This window comes from Copadichromis virginalis, linkage group LG23 (assembly GCF_057382275.1).
Source record: "Copadichromis virginalis isolate Kocher_CV1m ecotype Utaka linkage group LG23, C_Virginalis_male_GT1.1, whole genome shotgun sequence".
Taxonomy (NCBI): domain Eukaryota; kingdom Metazoa; phylum Chordata; class Actinopteri; order Cichliformes; family Cichlidae; genus Copadichromis; species Copadichromis virginalis.
In genome coordinates this window covers 774577-790207 of record NC_140639.1, presented here as the reverse complement: position 1 = coordinate 790207, position 15631 = coordinate 774577, and the positions used below count along the sequence as shown (strand labels likewise).

The 15631-nt window shown below is 41.0% G+C and overlaps 2 protein-coding genes across 2 annotated transcripts; both read left to right on the top strand.

Annotated features, from left to right (window-relative positions):
* Positions 1 to 2286: 2286 nt before the first annotated feature.
* Positions 2287 to 5788, top strand: LOC146679865 (uncharacterized). Its single transcript, XM_085448907.1, has 2 exons — positions 2287 to 2335; positions 2783 to 5788. The coding sequence occupies exons 1-2, from the start codon at positions 2317 to 2319 to the stop codon at positions 4729 to 4731; spliced, it is 1968 nt and encodes a 655-aa protein (XP_085305033.1). The 5' UTR covers positions 2287 to 2316; the 3' UTR covers positions 4732 to 5788.
* Positions 5789 to 11045: 5257 nt separating this feature from the next.
* Positions 11046 to 15154, top strand: lrrc15 (leucine rich repeat containing 15). The gene is made up of 2 exons (XM_085448908.1): positions 11046 to 11299; positions 13375 to 15154. Exon 2 carries the CDS (start codon positions 13382 to 13384, stop codon positions 15080 to 15082), a length of 1701 nt encoding a protein of 566 aa, XP_085305034.1. The 5' UTR covers positions 11046 to 11299; positions 13375 to 13381; the 3' UTR covers positions 15083 to 15154.
* The last annotated feature ends 477 nt before the right edge of the window (positions 15155 to 15631 follow it).

The following is a 15631-nucleotide window of genomic DNA, read 5'->3' as shown; positions in this document are numbered from 1 at the left end:
TTTTACAACATTACATGTAAAGAGTCAAATGGAAGTTTTTCTAAAGTTATTTAATGATATTTATATTATGAAAATCAGATTTTTGACATTTTAAGTTTTTCCCGTTTTCAGATAAAATAAACACGCACAAAACAAAACAAACAGCCAGAACACAAAGCTGGAAAACCCACCCGATCGACCAAAATCAACTCAAAATACTCCCACACAACAGAACCTCCTCTATTCCTCACTGGCTCCAAATCTCTCAGTAGAAATATCAGTGGTTCGCTATCTGTCACCATCAAAACACTCCATAAATCACTTCCTTATAAACCAGGGAATCAGACACCGAAGCGGTTATGTTCTAAATGAAGCTTCGGACGTCACTGATCACGTGACTCTGGCCAAACGAATCAAGCTTTTTGTGACACACGCACCGGAGCGTCAGCTTCAAGCAGGCCATCACTAGCGCGTGCTTTCCCCTGGACTTCCCTGGAGACCCCTTCTCCCCCCACTCAGCTGTATATAACACCCCACCCCCGCACATTCTCTACACCTGGTGACTTGTAAATAAACCCTTCTCGTGAGCATCAGAACCAGAGTCCTGCGCTTGAGTCCTCCTCCAAACCGTAACAAAAGGAATGTAACCTTATTTTAACATGCTGTTTAAAATGTCAAATTGTTGGTTTAATAAGTGAATATGAACAACTTACCCTGTAAGTGACCTGAAGAAAATGTGGTGGCAGGAGCTTTCTACAGTAACTCCACACTGGGGGCGTTTTGCTCCAGCTGATGTTATAATGACTCTATTAGAGTAAATACACTTTAACACTGCTGATTTAACACTGGGAAATTTACTGTGCATCAAATATCGGATTGATTTTAAGATTTTATTGCTTACATTCAATTCAATTTTATTTATATAGCGCCAAATCACAACAACAGTCGCCTCAAGGCGCTTTATACTGTACAGTAAGGGAAAATCGTAAGTAATGTTGCGCCTTGCTATTTAACTGAACTTCTCAGCCTGTATCCTGAAGGCACTTCTATCATGGAGTCAAATGACCTTGGTGCAACCTCGGTCTCAGAAAACCAGAGGTGATCGTGCCTTTGCCTGCTGCACCGAACCTCTGGAACAATCTTCCAGCTGATATTCGCGCGCCGGAATCTATTCAATCTTTTAAAACACGATTGAAAACTTATTTATTTGATCTTGCATTTTCAGTTAGTGATTTGTCGGCTGTACACTTTGTACTTTTATTACATTTTGTATGTAATTTTAACCTATTGTTTTACTGGGTTTTTGCAGTTGATATTTCTGTGTTGATTTTACCGAACTTTTACACTAAGTGTGAAATATTTGTTTTAACATAGTACTCCCGGGCTAATTAGTGCTTTGTTTTATCTGGGAATTTATTTATACTCTACTATCGTACCCATATGCAATTAATTTTGTTTCATATTTTATTACTGAGAAGCACTTTGATGTACCTCCGGTCTTTAAATGTGCTATATAAATAAAGTATTGATTGATTGACTGCCAGAACAAAACATCTGTCCCAAGGTAAAGTCTCTCATTGCACAATTTTCCCTCTCTGTGATTTTGACTGTTAACCTCACACTTTACAGAAATGTTGTACAGAAGGACAGAGTCTATGAGCTCAAACCTGAAAATGCTTGTACTTGAGATGTTCAGCACTTTTTTGAAAGCACTTTATAAATAAAGTTATTATTATTATTATTATTAAAACACAATTAGAGTTCACCCACTAATCTACCAATGTGAACACAAGTATGCTTTACTCGCTTTTATTAGTTTAGTAACAATACAGTACATGCACAAAACGGCCAAACTTTCCTGCTGCAGATATGGCCGTTATCTGTTTCTGTCCAGCCCATGAGCTGCATACACAGGAAATGAAACAGCACCCTCTGTGTCAGTCAACATTTGTGATGGCAGGTTTCAAACGGAAAATATCATAGAAAACATGAATTTACAAATAGCCAACCAAATGTTGCACATTGGGAAAGTCAAACTGAACAAAGTGCATGAAATGCTCTGAAGACTAAGATGACATCAGTTTTACATTAATTTGTAGCATTAAAGTATCCAGAAAAGTGAGTCCAACTTTTAAATAAATCAAAAGTCATAATGCTGACGTTTTCTTGCTAGCCTGAACTCTAGAATTAATCTCAAGGCCTGAGCAGCATGAAGGATGAGATAATGTCTCTGGGGCAGACGTCTTGGTGAAGCAGGGGCTGGATAGCGTGACAGACAGAGAGTGCGCATCTTCTAAACACAGCAGTAGCAGGCAGCACGGGAGCAAACAATCCGTGATGGATCTTTACTTCAGAGGTTAGTCAAATGCTTATGTTGGTTTTCCGCCCCACGTTCAATGCTTTTGAAATGTAACTATGAAATAACATAATTTAATTTTTTAAAAATATTTTCATTATGATTGCTATTATTACTGTGTTACTACATCATTAACTCCGTTTAAGCCTTTAATGCCTCATATTTGATACATGAAAGCTTTTGAGACTTCAGTCATCAGTTTTTTCTCCCTGAAAAACCCAAGTGCACAATTTATTTTAAGCAATAAATTGCAAAAATATATATGAAAATAAACATTTAATTGAAATATCAGAAGGTTCAATAAATGCTCCATGTTCAAAACGCTATAATGGCTCAGACTTCAGGAGGTGAAGTTTTCTTTTATACAGATAAAATGACTAAAATGAGTTATTAAAATCGAAATAAAGAAAAATGTGGACTCTCATTGGCTTTATTTTTACTTCCCAGGCACCACGTGGATGATGCCCTTGCTCTTTATGATTCCAGACTTTACCCACAGCAGTTCTTGCCCCAGCAGTTGCCGATGCAACCCTCAAGGCGCTGCCATGTGTACTGGCTCCACCATCACTGATATACCGCCTCTGCCTCTCCACACATACCTGCTGCAGCTCAGTGTTACAAACATGAATGTCCTAAATGAGCGAAGTTTAGCAAATCTGGACCTCCTGCTGCGTTTCAGTCTCATAAAGAGTCATCTACACACCGTCCATCCTCAGGCTTTCCTCATAGCTCCCCAGCTCAAGTCTGTCAAGCTGTCATCTAACGATCTGTCGACCCTTCCTCCTCGAGTGTTCAGTCCACTTGCTGCTCTTGAGCAGCTGCATCTAGATGGGAACCAGTTTGAGAACATTCATCCAGACATGTTTGAAGGACTGGGTGGGTTGCAGGATCTGGACCTAAGCCGCAACAAACTCAGGAGTCTTGATCCAGACCTATTTGAAGGACTGACCAACCTCACCTTTCTGAATCTTGGAAGGAACTTCATAAAGAAGCTTCCTCCTACCATCTTTCACTCCTTGACTAAACTTCAGCAGCTCATATTCTATTACAATGAACTAGAATTTCTAGAAGCTGGCATCTTTGACAAACTCATCAACCTCGTGGAGCTAAAACTCCATCAAAACCAGATTGCCAGCCTTCCACCTAAAGTCTTCTGGCCTCTGGGGAACCTGAAAAACCTGACCTTATCCTCCAACCAACTTCAGGCCATCCCAGAAAAGAGCTTCTACCACATGCCAAAGTTGGTCAAACTCACCATTTACAAGAATCCACTATTATCTCTACCAGATGAGCTGATGGGTCACATGCCCGACATGACAGAGTTCTATCTATATGCCACCAACCTCATCACGGTTCCTGGAAATTTGTTCGCTAACATGTCTGGGCTGCTTATGCTGAACTTCCATTTAAATGACAATCTGAGGGACCTTCCACCAGATGTTTTCTGCTGTCTTCCAAACCTTCAGAAGCTCTCGCTAAAATCCAACAACCTCCATTATCTTCATCCCCAGCTATTCTCCAAACTAACCACCCTGAAGAAACTTCACCTCAATGACAATAAGTTGTATGGCCTACCAGAAGATATCTTTAAGGGTCTTGGAGAGATTCTTGAAATTTTATTGAACAATAACAACCTTAGCAGTCTTCCAGGAGATATTTTCGTGTCTCTTCCAGCTTTGATGAATCTGACTCTGAGTGGAAACCCCTGGGATTGTAATTGTGCTATCAGAGGCATTGCAAGATGGATGAGACACAATGAGCATGTGCTTTGGGACAGAGATGACGTGATGTGTCACACTCCAATCTACCAGCTGCTGCGTACCGTTGGCTCGCTGCATGATGAAGAGTTCAGCTTTTGCAGTGCTACAACAGCCAAGAGTTTTCCTCTACAAGATTTGAACCGGTCACCAACACAACCACTCCACATGTTGTCAACCTCTGGACAAACATCAGCTTTAACTTCCATAACCACACCCCCCACAACGGCTACTCGATCCAAGGAAGCGGCGATCCAAACCACTCAAGGAGCTACCCAAAAAGTCCCTGACAAAATAACCACTCAGACTGTAAAAGCAACCACATCAGATGATACAACACTCTCAGCATCACTTTCCACTGAACTTATTGGTAAATTTGCTCAGAACATGTCACCTCCTTTTTATGGCATATTGGTGATAGAACCGGGGCCTGAGTTTGTCCACCATAACCATCAGAAAGGCTGGGTGTATGTGTGGTTTCTGCCCTCAAACACGGCTTTGGCTGGGTTCCTCATGTTCTCTCACATCCTTCTTCTAGCTACAGGGTTGTCGCTTATTCTTGCTACCATGTATGGCATGTATCGCCTCCACAAGGCCACGTATAAGCTAAAGGCTGAGTGTGCTCGTCATGAGGCGTAGCGCTGGCTTATCGGGCTGGTGCACAACTAGATAAACGATCCTCTTCTAGCGGCTGACAATTACTGTGTTTGTTTTCTCTGAACACATTTCCTCAGGAAAATCAGACTTTGAAATATGATGGAATTGAACCCTGTGGGGTTTTTCAGAAAAAAGCACATTCAGATGGTATTGTGTTTAATTTTATATCACAGCTAAACTAATATCTGTCAATAGTCAGCATACAGAGCAAATATTTGAATGTTCATCAATCAAATGGGAAGATTTTAGGTCTATTTTGAAACTGGGTAGCTATGCAGACTGCTAAAGTCCTGCCTGTTCATGTCCAAATTATTCAAATTAAAAGTGCCCAACACTGGTAAAAAGATTCATGCTATGATGCACATATTCAAACTCTTTAAAAAATATTGTGGTGTAATTATGATAATAATGATAAAATGAGAGGATTGTATAATGCCTTATATACATATATCATTGTTTATTCTATAGTCATACAGTTTCTGTTAAAGCCGGAGAGAGCCACTGAAGAATCCACCTGTTGTTGACCACTGTTTGTTTTTCAAGCATATAAAGTGAAAACCTGGTTTCTTCCACTGGTCTTTTGCTTTCACCATGTCTCGAGTCATACACACTGATGCCTGCTGTATTTATAAATGTACGTTTTATCTACTATGCCAAGACTGCAGTGCTTCAGCAGCTTATAGATAACACACGTCAGTGTTAAAGCTGCAGGTGATTTGTTTCCCTCCAGTGGTGGATACTTGAAACTGCAAGACGAAAGCGCACGACTGGACAGTGTCTACTTTTATATTTGTGCTATTTACAGATGTTTATTTCAAAATGTTAAAGCTGTGTGTGTCATCTGTTTGATCAACATCTCTATTATTGTGAATTTGTTGTGAGCTACACTTTATATACCCAGTGCCTGTTGTGTATTTCTCTTTGTAAGGCATTCATGTAATGGCCTTTTTTAAAAGCTAGGTTAGGGTTAGCTGTGATGCTGTCATCATTTGTATTTTATGCCATGAAAATGAATGATTAAAGTGGTTTTTTTTTATATCTTAAACCTGTCCACTTCTGTGATCAAACTGCTAAATATTTGACCGATTGAGCAGATCGTGGTCAAGATTTTGGAGTATCTTGTTTAATCCCACAGCACCTGTTATTCGAACAGCTGCTGTAAACAACCATTATTCCTTATCTGGATTTGACTTCCTTTTCAGGAATGTTACAGAAATGTGCTTTCCCAGAAGGAATTACACATCTTCACAGGAAGATTATGCCCTAATCTTTGTAACAACGTTCAAAACAGGAAACACATCTATCCATGCTGTCACGAGGTCAGTATGTTTAGCTTTTGAGATGACGAATCCATTTATGAAATGACGCCCCTGTAATTTCACAAGCCTCTGTCATAACCTCAAAAATGTGAACGTACATCCAGCCCAGTTCCCTTTTTAATAACTGTGCAACATGTTTCATTACAAAGCCGCTCTTTAATTCTACCGAAGTTTTGACACAAATGTTTTTCATGAGAAAGGAAATAACTAAAGGTGAAGTTCGTACATTTAAAGTTTCATTTGTGAGCAGCTTGTCCTCACAGTTGGACATTACACATTGTTCTGTAGAGACTAAACAAGGGGCCATATTTGCCTGAGTCACAATAATTTTTCAAGTCTTTTAAACCCTAAAAATGACGGCAGATGCCACAAATTCCACGAGAGGTGATTGGACGCTAAACCAAGCAGCAAACAAAAGAGGATGAATTGGTGAGCAGTGCCCAAGTTCATTGCTATGACAACAGGTGATTAGGACTTTCCAGCAGGCTGAGCTCACACAACAGTGGGCACATACACAGGGTCAGCGTGGGGAGAGGAAAACTGCAGGGGCACAAGAAATATTGGACCAATGTGGAAAACAAGACTTTAGGAAGAGAAACAAAAACCTGTTGATTCATAGCTCTGGGAGGAATCTTTCATTTGTCTATGTTAACCTTCTAACTTTGACCGTAATGCCAGCTGGGAGGGATTTCCCAAAACATGAGCAAATGTGGAATTCCCAGAGTCTTGGCTGCAGGGTGGAATTTTAATGCTCTTGATTAAGCTGATGGACATTATGGACAATGCTGGGCATCCTCTGCACACGGCCATAAACAACCAGAAGAGTCTGTTCAGTGACAGGTTGCTTCTCCCCAAGACAAGAACTAACAGACTTAAAAACTCCTTTGTCCCACACGCCATCAGACTGTTTAACTCCTCTCTGGAGGGGAGAGGGAGGGGAAACAGGAGGACAAAGGAGGGGGGAACAACTAAGCTGTAGTGCCTCTGCACCTCACTGTACAATACCTTGTGCAATACTTTTTGTAAATAGTCAACAGTGCAATAGACTCAATACTTGAAATGTGCAATTCACTTGTATTTTTATTTTTTATTCCTATTTATTCTATTTATCCCCTTTGTATATTTTATTTATATTTGTCTCTGTATTTATATATATGTGTGTGTGTGTGTGTGTGTGTGTGTGTGTGTGTGTGTGTGTGTGTGTGTGTGTGTGTGTGTATATATATATATAACAGTTCTGTAACTGTAACTTTGGTCGTTGCTGTGCTTTTTTTGGAAGTCGAATTTCCCAGAGGAACCCACCCGAGGGATTAATAAAGTTCTATCTTATCTTATCTTATCTTAAGCCCAATAATAAGCTGTTTATTTAAAAAATAGGAATCTGGAGAACTGGTGCCAGAGGAACAACCTCCTAAACGTCAGTAAGACAAAGGAGCTGATAGTGGACTTCAGCACTAAGCAGGAGAGGAACTACCAGACCCCCGTCATCAACGAGTGCCCAGTGGAGAGAGTGGACAGCTTCAAATACCTCGGAGTTCACATCACGCAGGACCTGTCATGGTCCTGTCACATCAACACCGTGGTGAAAAAGGCCCGACAGCGTCTCTACCACCTCAGACGCTTGAGAGACTTCCAACTGTCCTCCAAGGTGCTCAGGAACTTTTACTCCTGCACCATAGAGAGCATCCTGACGGGAAACATCTTAACCTGGTTCGGGAACAGCACCATGCAGGACAGACGAGCTCTACAGAGGGTTGTGCGGTCAGCTGAGCGCACCATCCGCTCCGAGCTCCCTGACCTGCACTCAATCTACAGCAGGCGGTGCTGGACCAAGGCCAGGAAGATGGTGAAGGACCTCAGCCATCCCAACAACAGACTGTTCTCTCTGCTGAGGTCAGGAAAGCGATTCCGCTCCCTGAAGACCAACACAGAGAGACTGAGGAGGAGCTTCTTCCCGCAGGCGATACGGTCTCTCAATCACACCACCACACAGTACTGACCCACACATATGGTTCTTACACACACACTGGACTTTCTGGACTTTGGTTTTGCACAACACTGGTCACTATATTCTTCATTTCCGGTTAATACTTGTACAGCTGCTGTTATTGTGTATATATTTATTTATATTTCTTCATACATTCTTATATAGTTCTATATTGTGTATTTTGTTGTACAGTTATTTTATTTTCAACTTTAATTTATATATTTTATCTTATTCTTTCCCAGTTAAATTTACCCTTCATTCTAATTTGTGTTGTACAGTTATTTCATTTTTAACCTTAATTTATATTTTATTCCTTCCTAGTTAAATTTACCCTTTTTAATTTTTCATATTTATTTCCTATCTTATTCATAGCCTTTTCCTTTTTTGTTTTCTTTAGGTCACGAGCAGTTGTCCAAGCATTTCACTACATATCATACTGTGTATGACTGTGTACGTGACAAATAAAATTTGAAAAAAACAGGCTGTAAGTTGAGTCATACTGAATGTACATATCCTAATATTCCTTTCTAAATCCTCCGTAAAGAACATGCACTCGTTACATCACAAAGAAGAGCAGCTATAACTGTAACCCTGCTCAATCCGGCTTCTTTTTTATATATTATGTGTTCACTGAAGTTCACTGAAATAATAAGGTGAACATTTGATCAGTCTGTAAATCTGTGAAAGGATTTCAAAGCTTGGTATCTTCACATGGCTCTGTAACTCACAGCTAAGTGTTTTCAGTTGTCACAGATTGCATGTTCTGGTCAGTTGATTTTATGACTGAGAACTTCAGCACTCACAGTTACATGTGTAAGTTTGTAATAGTGCATTTAAAGCATTTCTTTAAATGCTCTCACCCCAACCAGTCACAGCAGATGGCTCCACCCCTGCCGGAGGTTTCTTCCTGTTAAAAGGGAGTTTTTCCTTCCCACTGTCACCACAGTGCTTGCTCATAGGCAGTCGTATGATTGTTGGGTTTTTCTCTGTATGTATTATTGTAGGATTTCCTTACAAAATAAAGCACCTTGAGGCGATTTGAGGCTGTATAAATAACTTGAATTGAATTGAATGCTGAGGAAAGGCAAGTGCTGAAGCTTTTCTAACTGCTCCGTAACATTAAATACTGTATACCGGTCCTCACTCATAAGTTGACATTTCTATGGTTCAGCACCATTAAGCTGGTTTGTCTGGATTGAAGCTGAGCGCGCTGGTTTTCCTGTTTGTTCTCACAGGCTCTCATGGGGGAAGGAATTTACTGTTTCTCCACAAACTGGTGTGCAGGTACGTGTCCCCAGCTTTCACAGGCTTGAATCCAGATAAGTGTTTCTTTGTGGACGCGAGTGGATCAGGCAGCTTTGTCCACAGGTAAGACAGGCAGGTGCAAAAACACGGTGAGTGGGTAATCTTACTCAGGAACAAGAAAACATGCTTCACCTATCAGGAGAGTCCAGTCTCACTACAACATGACAATTTTAGTTCAACAATCCAGTGAGGAATAGAGAGGAGAAACGAGGTGAGTGTAAGTGGAATCAGACATGCCACTGGCTACTAGGCAGCCACGCCCATACCTGTGAAGAGCACCTAATACTAATACTAGTACTAATCAAATGTCAATAATAAACATATGCCATGCGTTTCCAGCAGGAAATTCTTTTTATCCTGAACTCTTTTACTGAAAACTGTAGAATTAACAGGATAATAAACTCAGACCATTTTGCATTTAATCATTAGTTATTGGTTATTAAACTCTGGGTTTAAGCCTGTCTGTCCCAGAGGTTTCTTCCTGTCAATCTTCCTCTTTTTCTTTGCAAGTACTTTCTCGCAGAGTTGCATCTATTTGATGGGATTTTTCTATTATTGCAGGGTCTTTACCTTACAATAGAAAGCACCTTGAACAGAAGAACAGAAAATGCTATCTTGTCATGCAGTCTTTTGGGATACTAATTTAGAAGCTATTGTACACAGAATGTGGGATAGATTTGCTTTATAGTAAAATATGCAAAACTAAAAACATACAATAGCTCTCATGTCGGAGGCATGTAAATCAAATCAGTTATAAAACACAATTATTTATGTTTCAATATTGCAATAAAAGTGTTTAGGACAGTTTTGTGCACTGCAGCAACATCTGCCTTTAGATGAGCTCCACCCTCATTATCTGTTTCCAGTAGTTTCCTGTGTGATAGAGTTTAAAAGCTAAAAGCTGCATATCACTGGCAGATCAGAGCCATCTTTTTCACCTAAAAACCAGAAAACAAGACAAATTTAGCACTAAAGCTTAATCACATAATAATTCCCTTTACTGTTTGTGATATCAAAGAAACCGTTCCACTCTGTTTTGTAATAGCGTGTTTGGCTCACATGAGAAATATGCACACAACACGAGCAAAAGCTGTAGAGGCAAGGAAAGCTTCGTTGCTTAATTCTATCCAGATGTACTAAATGCTAAAAGTTGTTCCTGAACTTACCCGCACAAGACTTTCATTATGATATGAAAATAATAAGAAAATGAATAGAAAATGTATCATTTTTGTTACAGCAGAGAGAGTGAACGCTCATTCAGTGTGTTTGTGGGTGGATTGTGTTACAGTCTGTCCCTAAAAGTGGATTTGGGAAACCAAACCCATCCATTTACAAGCATACCATGAATGTTACTCCAAAGATATGTGCAGACCATACTTTGCACACCCAAGCAGACACACAAACAACATTGCCACAAACTAAAAACACAAAACAATCTCCATTGTTCTGTCCAGAGTCACTTGTCACCCTTCCTGTAACCTCTAGCACACATATACATCTTTCCTTGTCCATTAAATAAAGAAGCTTGAGGCATTAAAAAAAGTGTCTTTGCTAAGATGAAACAGAGACCAAATACCCACATAAACACAAAATCAGTTCAGTCCCAGGCTGGTACCAGAGGGTGGGGCTTCTGCTGGTCTGATCCCCCTCCACCACATTTAGAAAAAAAGGGTGAGTGTGTGTGAGACACCGAGGGGGCCGGGGGACGGCCAGGAAGCTCAGAAACAGGATCTACACATTTCTTGTGTGAGACAGAGAGAAAAAAAGCTGACTTATAAAATTTGACTGATGACGAAGAGCAGGAAAATGTGATGGTGTGAAAGTTCAGGCAGTGCTGGAAACTTTCAGAGGATTAGTAAAACTGAGGAGGAAGGGAGGACGCACATAAAAGAACTCCACACCGACTCACTGTCTCTGTTCAGGGATCGCAGCACGAGAGGTAAGCTCAGCAAAACAGCACGCTGGCCTACTTTGTTCCTTTATTTGACTTTTTCTTTTTTTAAAACTTTTATTTACTTAAGACTTAAGATGTGTCCAGTATATTTCTGAGGTAAATGTAACAGGAAACAAACAAGATAAAGAAGTCGGTGACAGTAATGTGGAATAAGATATAATGTTAGTTTTTCTTCTTGTTATTTTTTAAATATTAAATTTATAATACGTTGTATAGTCATGTGTTTTCATGTGTAAAACAATTAGCTTTTTAATATGTCATTATTATAAGAGTTACGTTTTGAATTACATGACAAAGTGTATTTTTTATGTCATGTCAGCTACGGTGTTCATCAAAACATGCTAAATAAAACATGCATGGCCTTCTGCAGCTCTGCTCCTACGCTCTTTTCACAGAACATAATGTTCTGAGCCTTTAATTATCGAAGGGAGAAAAACATCTAAGGAATTACTGGTGAACTGGAAATGGTTTAACCATTATATTACAACACAGATCATTTCAGGCTGTCCCAGTGACGAAATGACAGTGGGTTTGGGTTGGACTGAGAGGATAAAGTCTGCCAGAGATGACACATAGTTTAGGTGTTAATTTACCTTTTCTTCTCCCTCCTGCTGGCTCCTCCGCTTTTTAATACGGCGAAAATGATCCCATATAACAAAAGGAAGGGTATTCCACGGATACCTAAATTTTATTTTTCAGTAGTTCGGTAATTAGAAACCCGTCTATGACTAAAGTCTGAACTCTGACCGGCCACATTCACAGCAGGAAAGAAAAAGGAAATAATCATGAAACTGTTCGGTGTCTCTTATAGGAAAGTTAAAAGAAATAAGAATTATGAGGAATTAAATGAGGTATTATGTTAGTATGGCTAGAAATCATGTAAACGTTATAAAATTGTAATAGCAGTGGAAACAATGACTTCACCCTCACAGCAGGAATCTAGTACCACCTCTCCAACCTTTTAATGAAAACAGAAAAAATGTGTTAAAATGTGAGCAGCTGGGACGGACCAGCATGGATTTTATGACCTCCTGCTTTTGATGAAAAAAAAAGAAAAGAAGGAAGTTAAGAAATCTGATGCCTTTGAGTTCGTTTGAAGGATATTTTATTTTGTCTTTACAAAGTTCCTTCCTGAAAGACACTCTTGTTGCAAACTAATACATCTCATCTACTGAGAAGCAACTCAGGCTTGCCAGCCCTCAGTTGCAGGACTGTGAATTTGGTGAATTTGTGTGGAGAAGCAGGTCATGATGCTGGCAAGGTTTTGTTCCAGGAGCCGTCTGTGCCTCTACAAACAGTGAGAACGGCTCAGCTTCCAAACTTGTGCAGGCAGTCTGGCATGCTGAGAAGCAGACAAAACACTGAATTTCATTTGCTAACAAATATTCAGTGTTCACTTTCAAAAAATTTTGCAAAACAAATTATTCAGGCATGAGTGGTTCAAAATTACTGCTTAACACAAATGCTGCATACACGGTTTTGCTGCCAGAGGCCTGCCAAGCATTTAGCAGTCAGTTCTGTTGGTGGGCAGTGCTCCTAGCTACGGGCAACATTGGATTAATTTATGCAAATGTCGGCTTCCTGGACGAAACACAAACTCAGAGGCTACACCATGAAGACACTGTTACTAATTAGAGCTGCATTCAGTAGAACTTTCCTATCATTGTGATGGTTCTGGGAGCAGAGAATCCCAATCTGACATGGAGAGGAGATAAATAAATCCTTTTCTTTACTGCCCTGTAAGCAAAAAGGTTTTGCAATAATAAATCAAATTTCAGAGTAGGTCCAGTGGCGTTAACACACCAGAAATGCAACAATGTCCATTTTCCCTCATGAATATCCAAAGTGGAGCAGTTCAGTTACTTTCGTAAGCAAAAATAACAGCGTTTGTTTAATGAGCGCTTGCTGGCCTTCCACATAAAGCAAAATCCCCACAGGTTGTACACAATCTTAATGTATCCAGACTTCTTTTTCTTAAATATGGCAACAAACATGGCTCACACTGATTTGTTTAGTGACTTTGGCATGTAACCAATCAACATATGTTTCTTCTATTTTAGGGCAATAATGGAGCTGCCAACGACACTTCCTGTACTCCTACTTCTCATGGCCCTCAGTGTTGTCTGGGCGTGTCCGGATGGATGCCAATGTAGAGGAAGCACAGTCCAATGCGTTGGCCTGTCAAACTTCCCCATGCCGCTGCCGTCATCTGCCACCAAACTCTATTTTTCAAAATGCAGTTTTAACTCTCTGGAGCCAGAACACATGACGAATTCGTTGGATTTGTTGCTAATTAAAGAATCTCTTTTGAGGGAAGTGCGCCCTGGCACGTTTAATTCAACACCACATATCGGGTCCTTAACATTAACTGGTACCCAACTGCAGGATCTGCCAGAAGCCTTGTTGAAAAATCTGCAGAAACTTGAGGCTTTGACACTAAGCATCAACAACCTCTTAGTACTTCGGCCTCAGTGGTTTTCCCTGTTGACCGAGCTTAGAAGACTTGACCTTAGTAGGAATCTTTTCACTGCAGTACCTGTGGAAACTTTTCATCCACTGAAACAGTTGAGCTACCTTTCCCTTTCTGGTAACAAAGTCAGCCAGCTATCTAGAGAAACCTTTAAGGGTCTTTCTCAGATCATAACTTTACGCCTTAATAGAAACATGCTACAGGAGCTTCAAGTTGGTACTTTGGATGACCTTGTAAACCTGGGAGAGCTGTCACTACAAGACAACCAAATCACTCACCTCCACCGTGACCTGTTCTCCAAGACTCCAAAACTCCAGAAGCTGTTTCTCTCCAACAACAAGATCACATCTCTCCCAGAAGGGATCTTCCTAAACGTGCCAAATCTTTCCCAGATCTCCCTGTATGAAAACCAGCTGGAGACTCTGGGGCCAAGGGTGTTTGGGCCCACGGCCCTTAAGGAGCTGTGGCTGTATGACAACAAGCTGAGTCGTGTGGAAAATGACACGTTCAGGAACCTGACTCAGTTACGCCTCCTGGTCCTCAGTCGTAACCGGATTAGTTATGTATCCACCAGTGCATTTAGAGGATTGGAACAGCTGGGAGAGGTATCCCTGCACACCAATCTGATCACGACCCTGCAAGCTGGGACTTTCCAGGTGCTACCAAGACTGGTCAACATTTCTCTGGAAAACAACTTCATCAAATCCCTCCCACGTGGTTTCCTCCAGGGTCTGACCCAACTGGGACAGATAGACCTGCGAAACAATTCCCTCCCTAACCTACCACAGGAGAGTTTAGATGCCCTTACTGCATCAGAGGAAGTACTCCTCCAGCAAAATCCCTGGAGGTGTGACAAGGATATTCTGCCACTTAGGGACTGGTTGAAGCAGCACCCATCAAAGACCAACCAAAGCCTTGTGGTCTGTGACGCTCCTTCCAGTCTGAATGGCGAGATGATTGCTTTGCTGGCAGATGAGAACTTGGTATCTCTCAGCTCTACTCAGGAGCCCGTGCTGACCTCAACAGAGAAGAGGAGGAGGCCACATACACCTCCAGCCAAAAGAAGCACTCCCTCACCAGCTGTCAAGACGACCCCCACCTCAGAGTATGAAAAGGTAACCAGGAGTGGACAAGGGAATACTGGAAGCATTTCTCGTGATATTTCAATCACCCTAATTGTCATCGCAGTAGTGTGCACTGTCATCATCAGCACTGTAATTATCAGCTGTATTTGCTGGAGGAGAAATAAGAGTGGCACGGGGAATATAGGCCGCAGGAGTACGAACTCTGTGCTGTAGACTGCAATTCAAACAAAGCACACGAAGAACTTTTAGAGGGCGACTTTGGAGAGTTGGTAATTGAGCCTGAAAGGCACCAGAGAGTTCATTACCTTTCAGTTTTATTCATCAGATTTACCCCTCAGTGTGTCTTCCTGACTGTGCATCTTTGTGGAAAGAGATGCCATCTTAAATACTAACTGTAACAACAAATGCCTTAACAACTTTTGGCCAACCTGGACATATTTGTGAATGTAAACTGAAACATGCTTCGCCTGTTGAGTTAACCACCCAACGACTGTTTTTCATTAACAATTGTTGCAGCTTGACGGCTGATTTTGTGCTAACAACCCAACATTTAGCAAATAGTTGAACTTCTTTGCAAAAGCGTTACAATATACATACAAAAGATGTAATATGGAGTTCACTAGGGGCAGGGATAGCTCAGTAGGTAGAGTGGTGGCCCCATGATCGGAAGGTCGGGGGTTCGATTCCCCTGAACAGCTACCCTGAGGTACCCCTGAGCAAGGTACCGTCCCTACACACTGCTCCCCGGGTGCCCAGTGGCTG

Coding starts and splice junctions, on each gene's coding strand:
- lrrc15 (XM_085448908.1), top strand. CDS start 13,382: ATGGAGCTGCCAACGACACTTCCTGTACTCCTACTTCTCATGGCCCTC.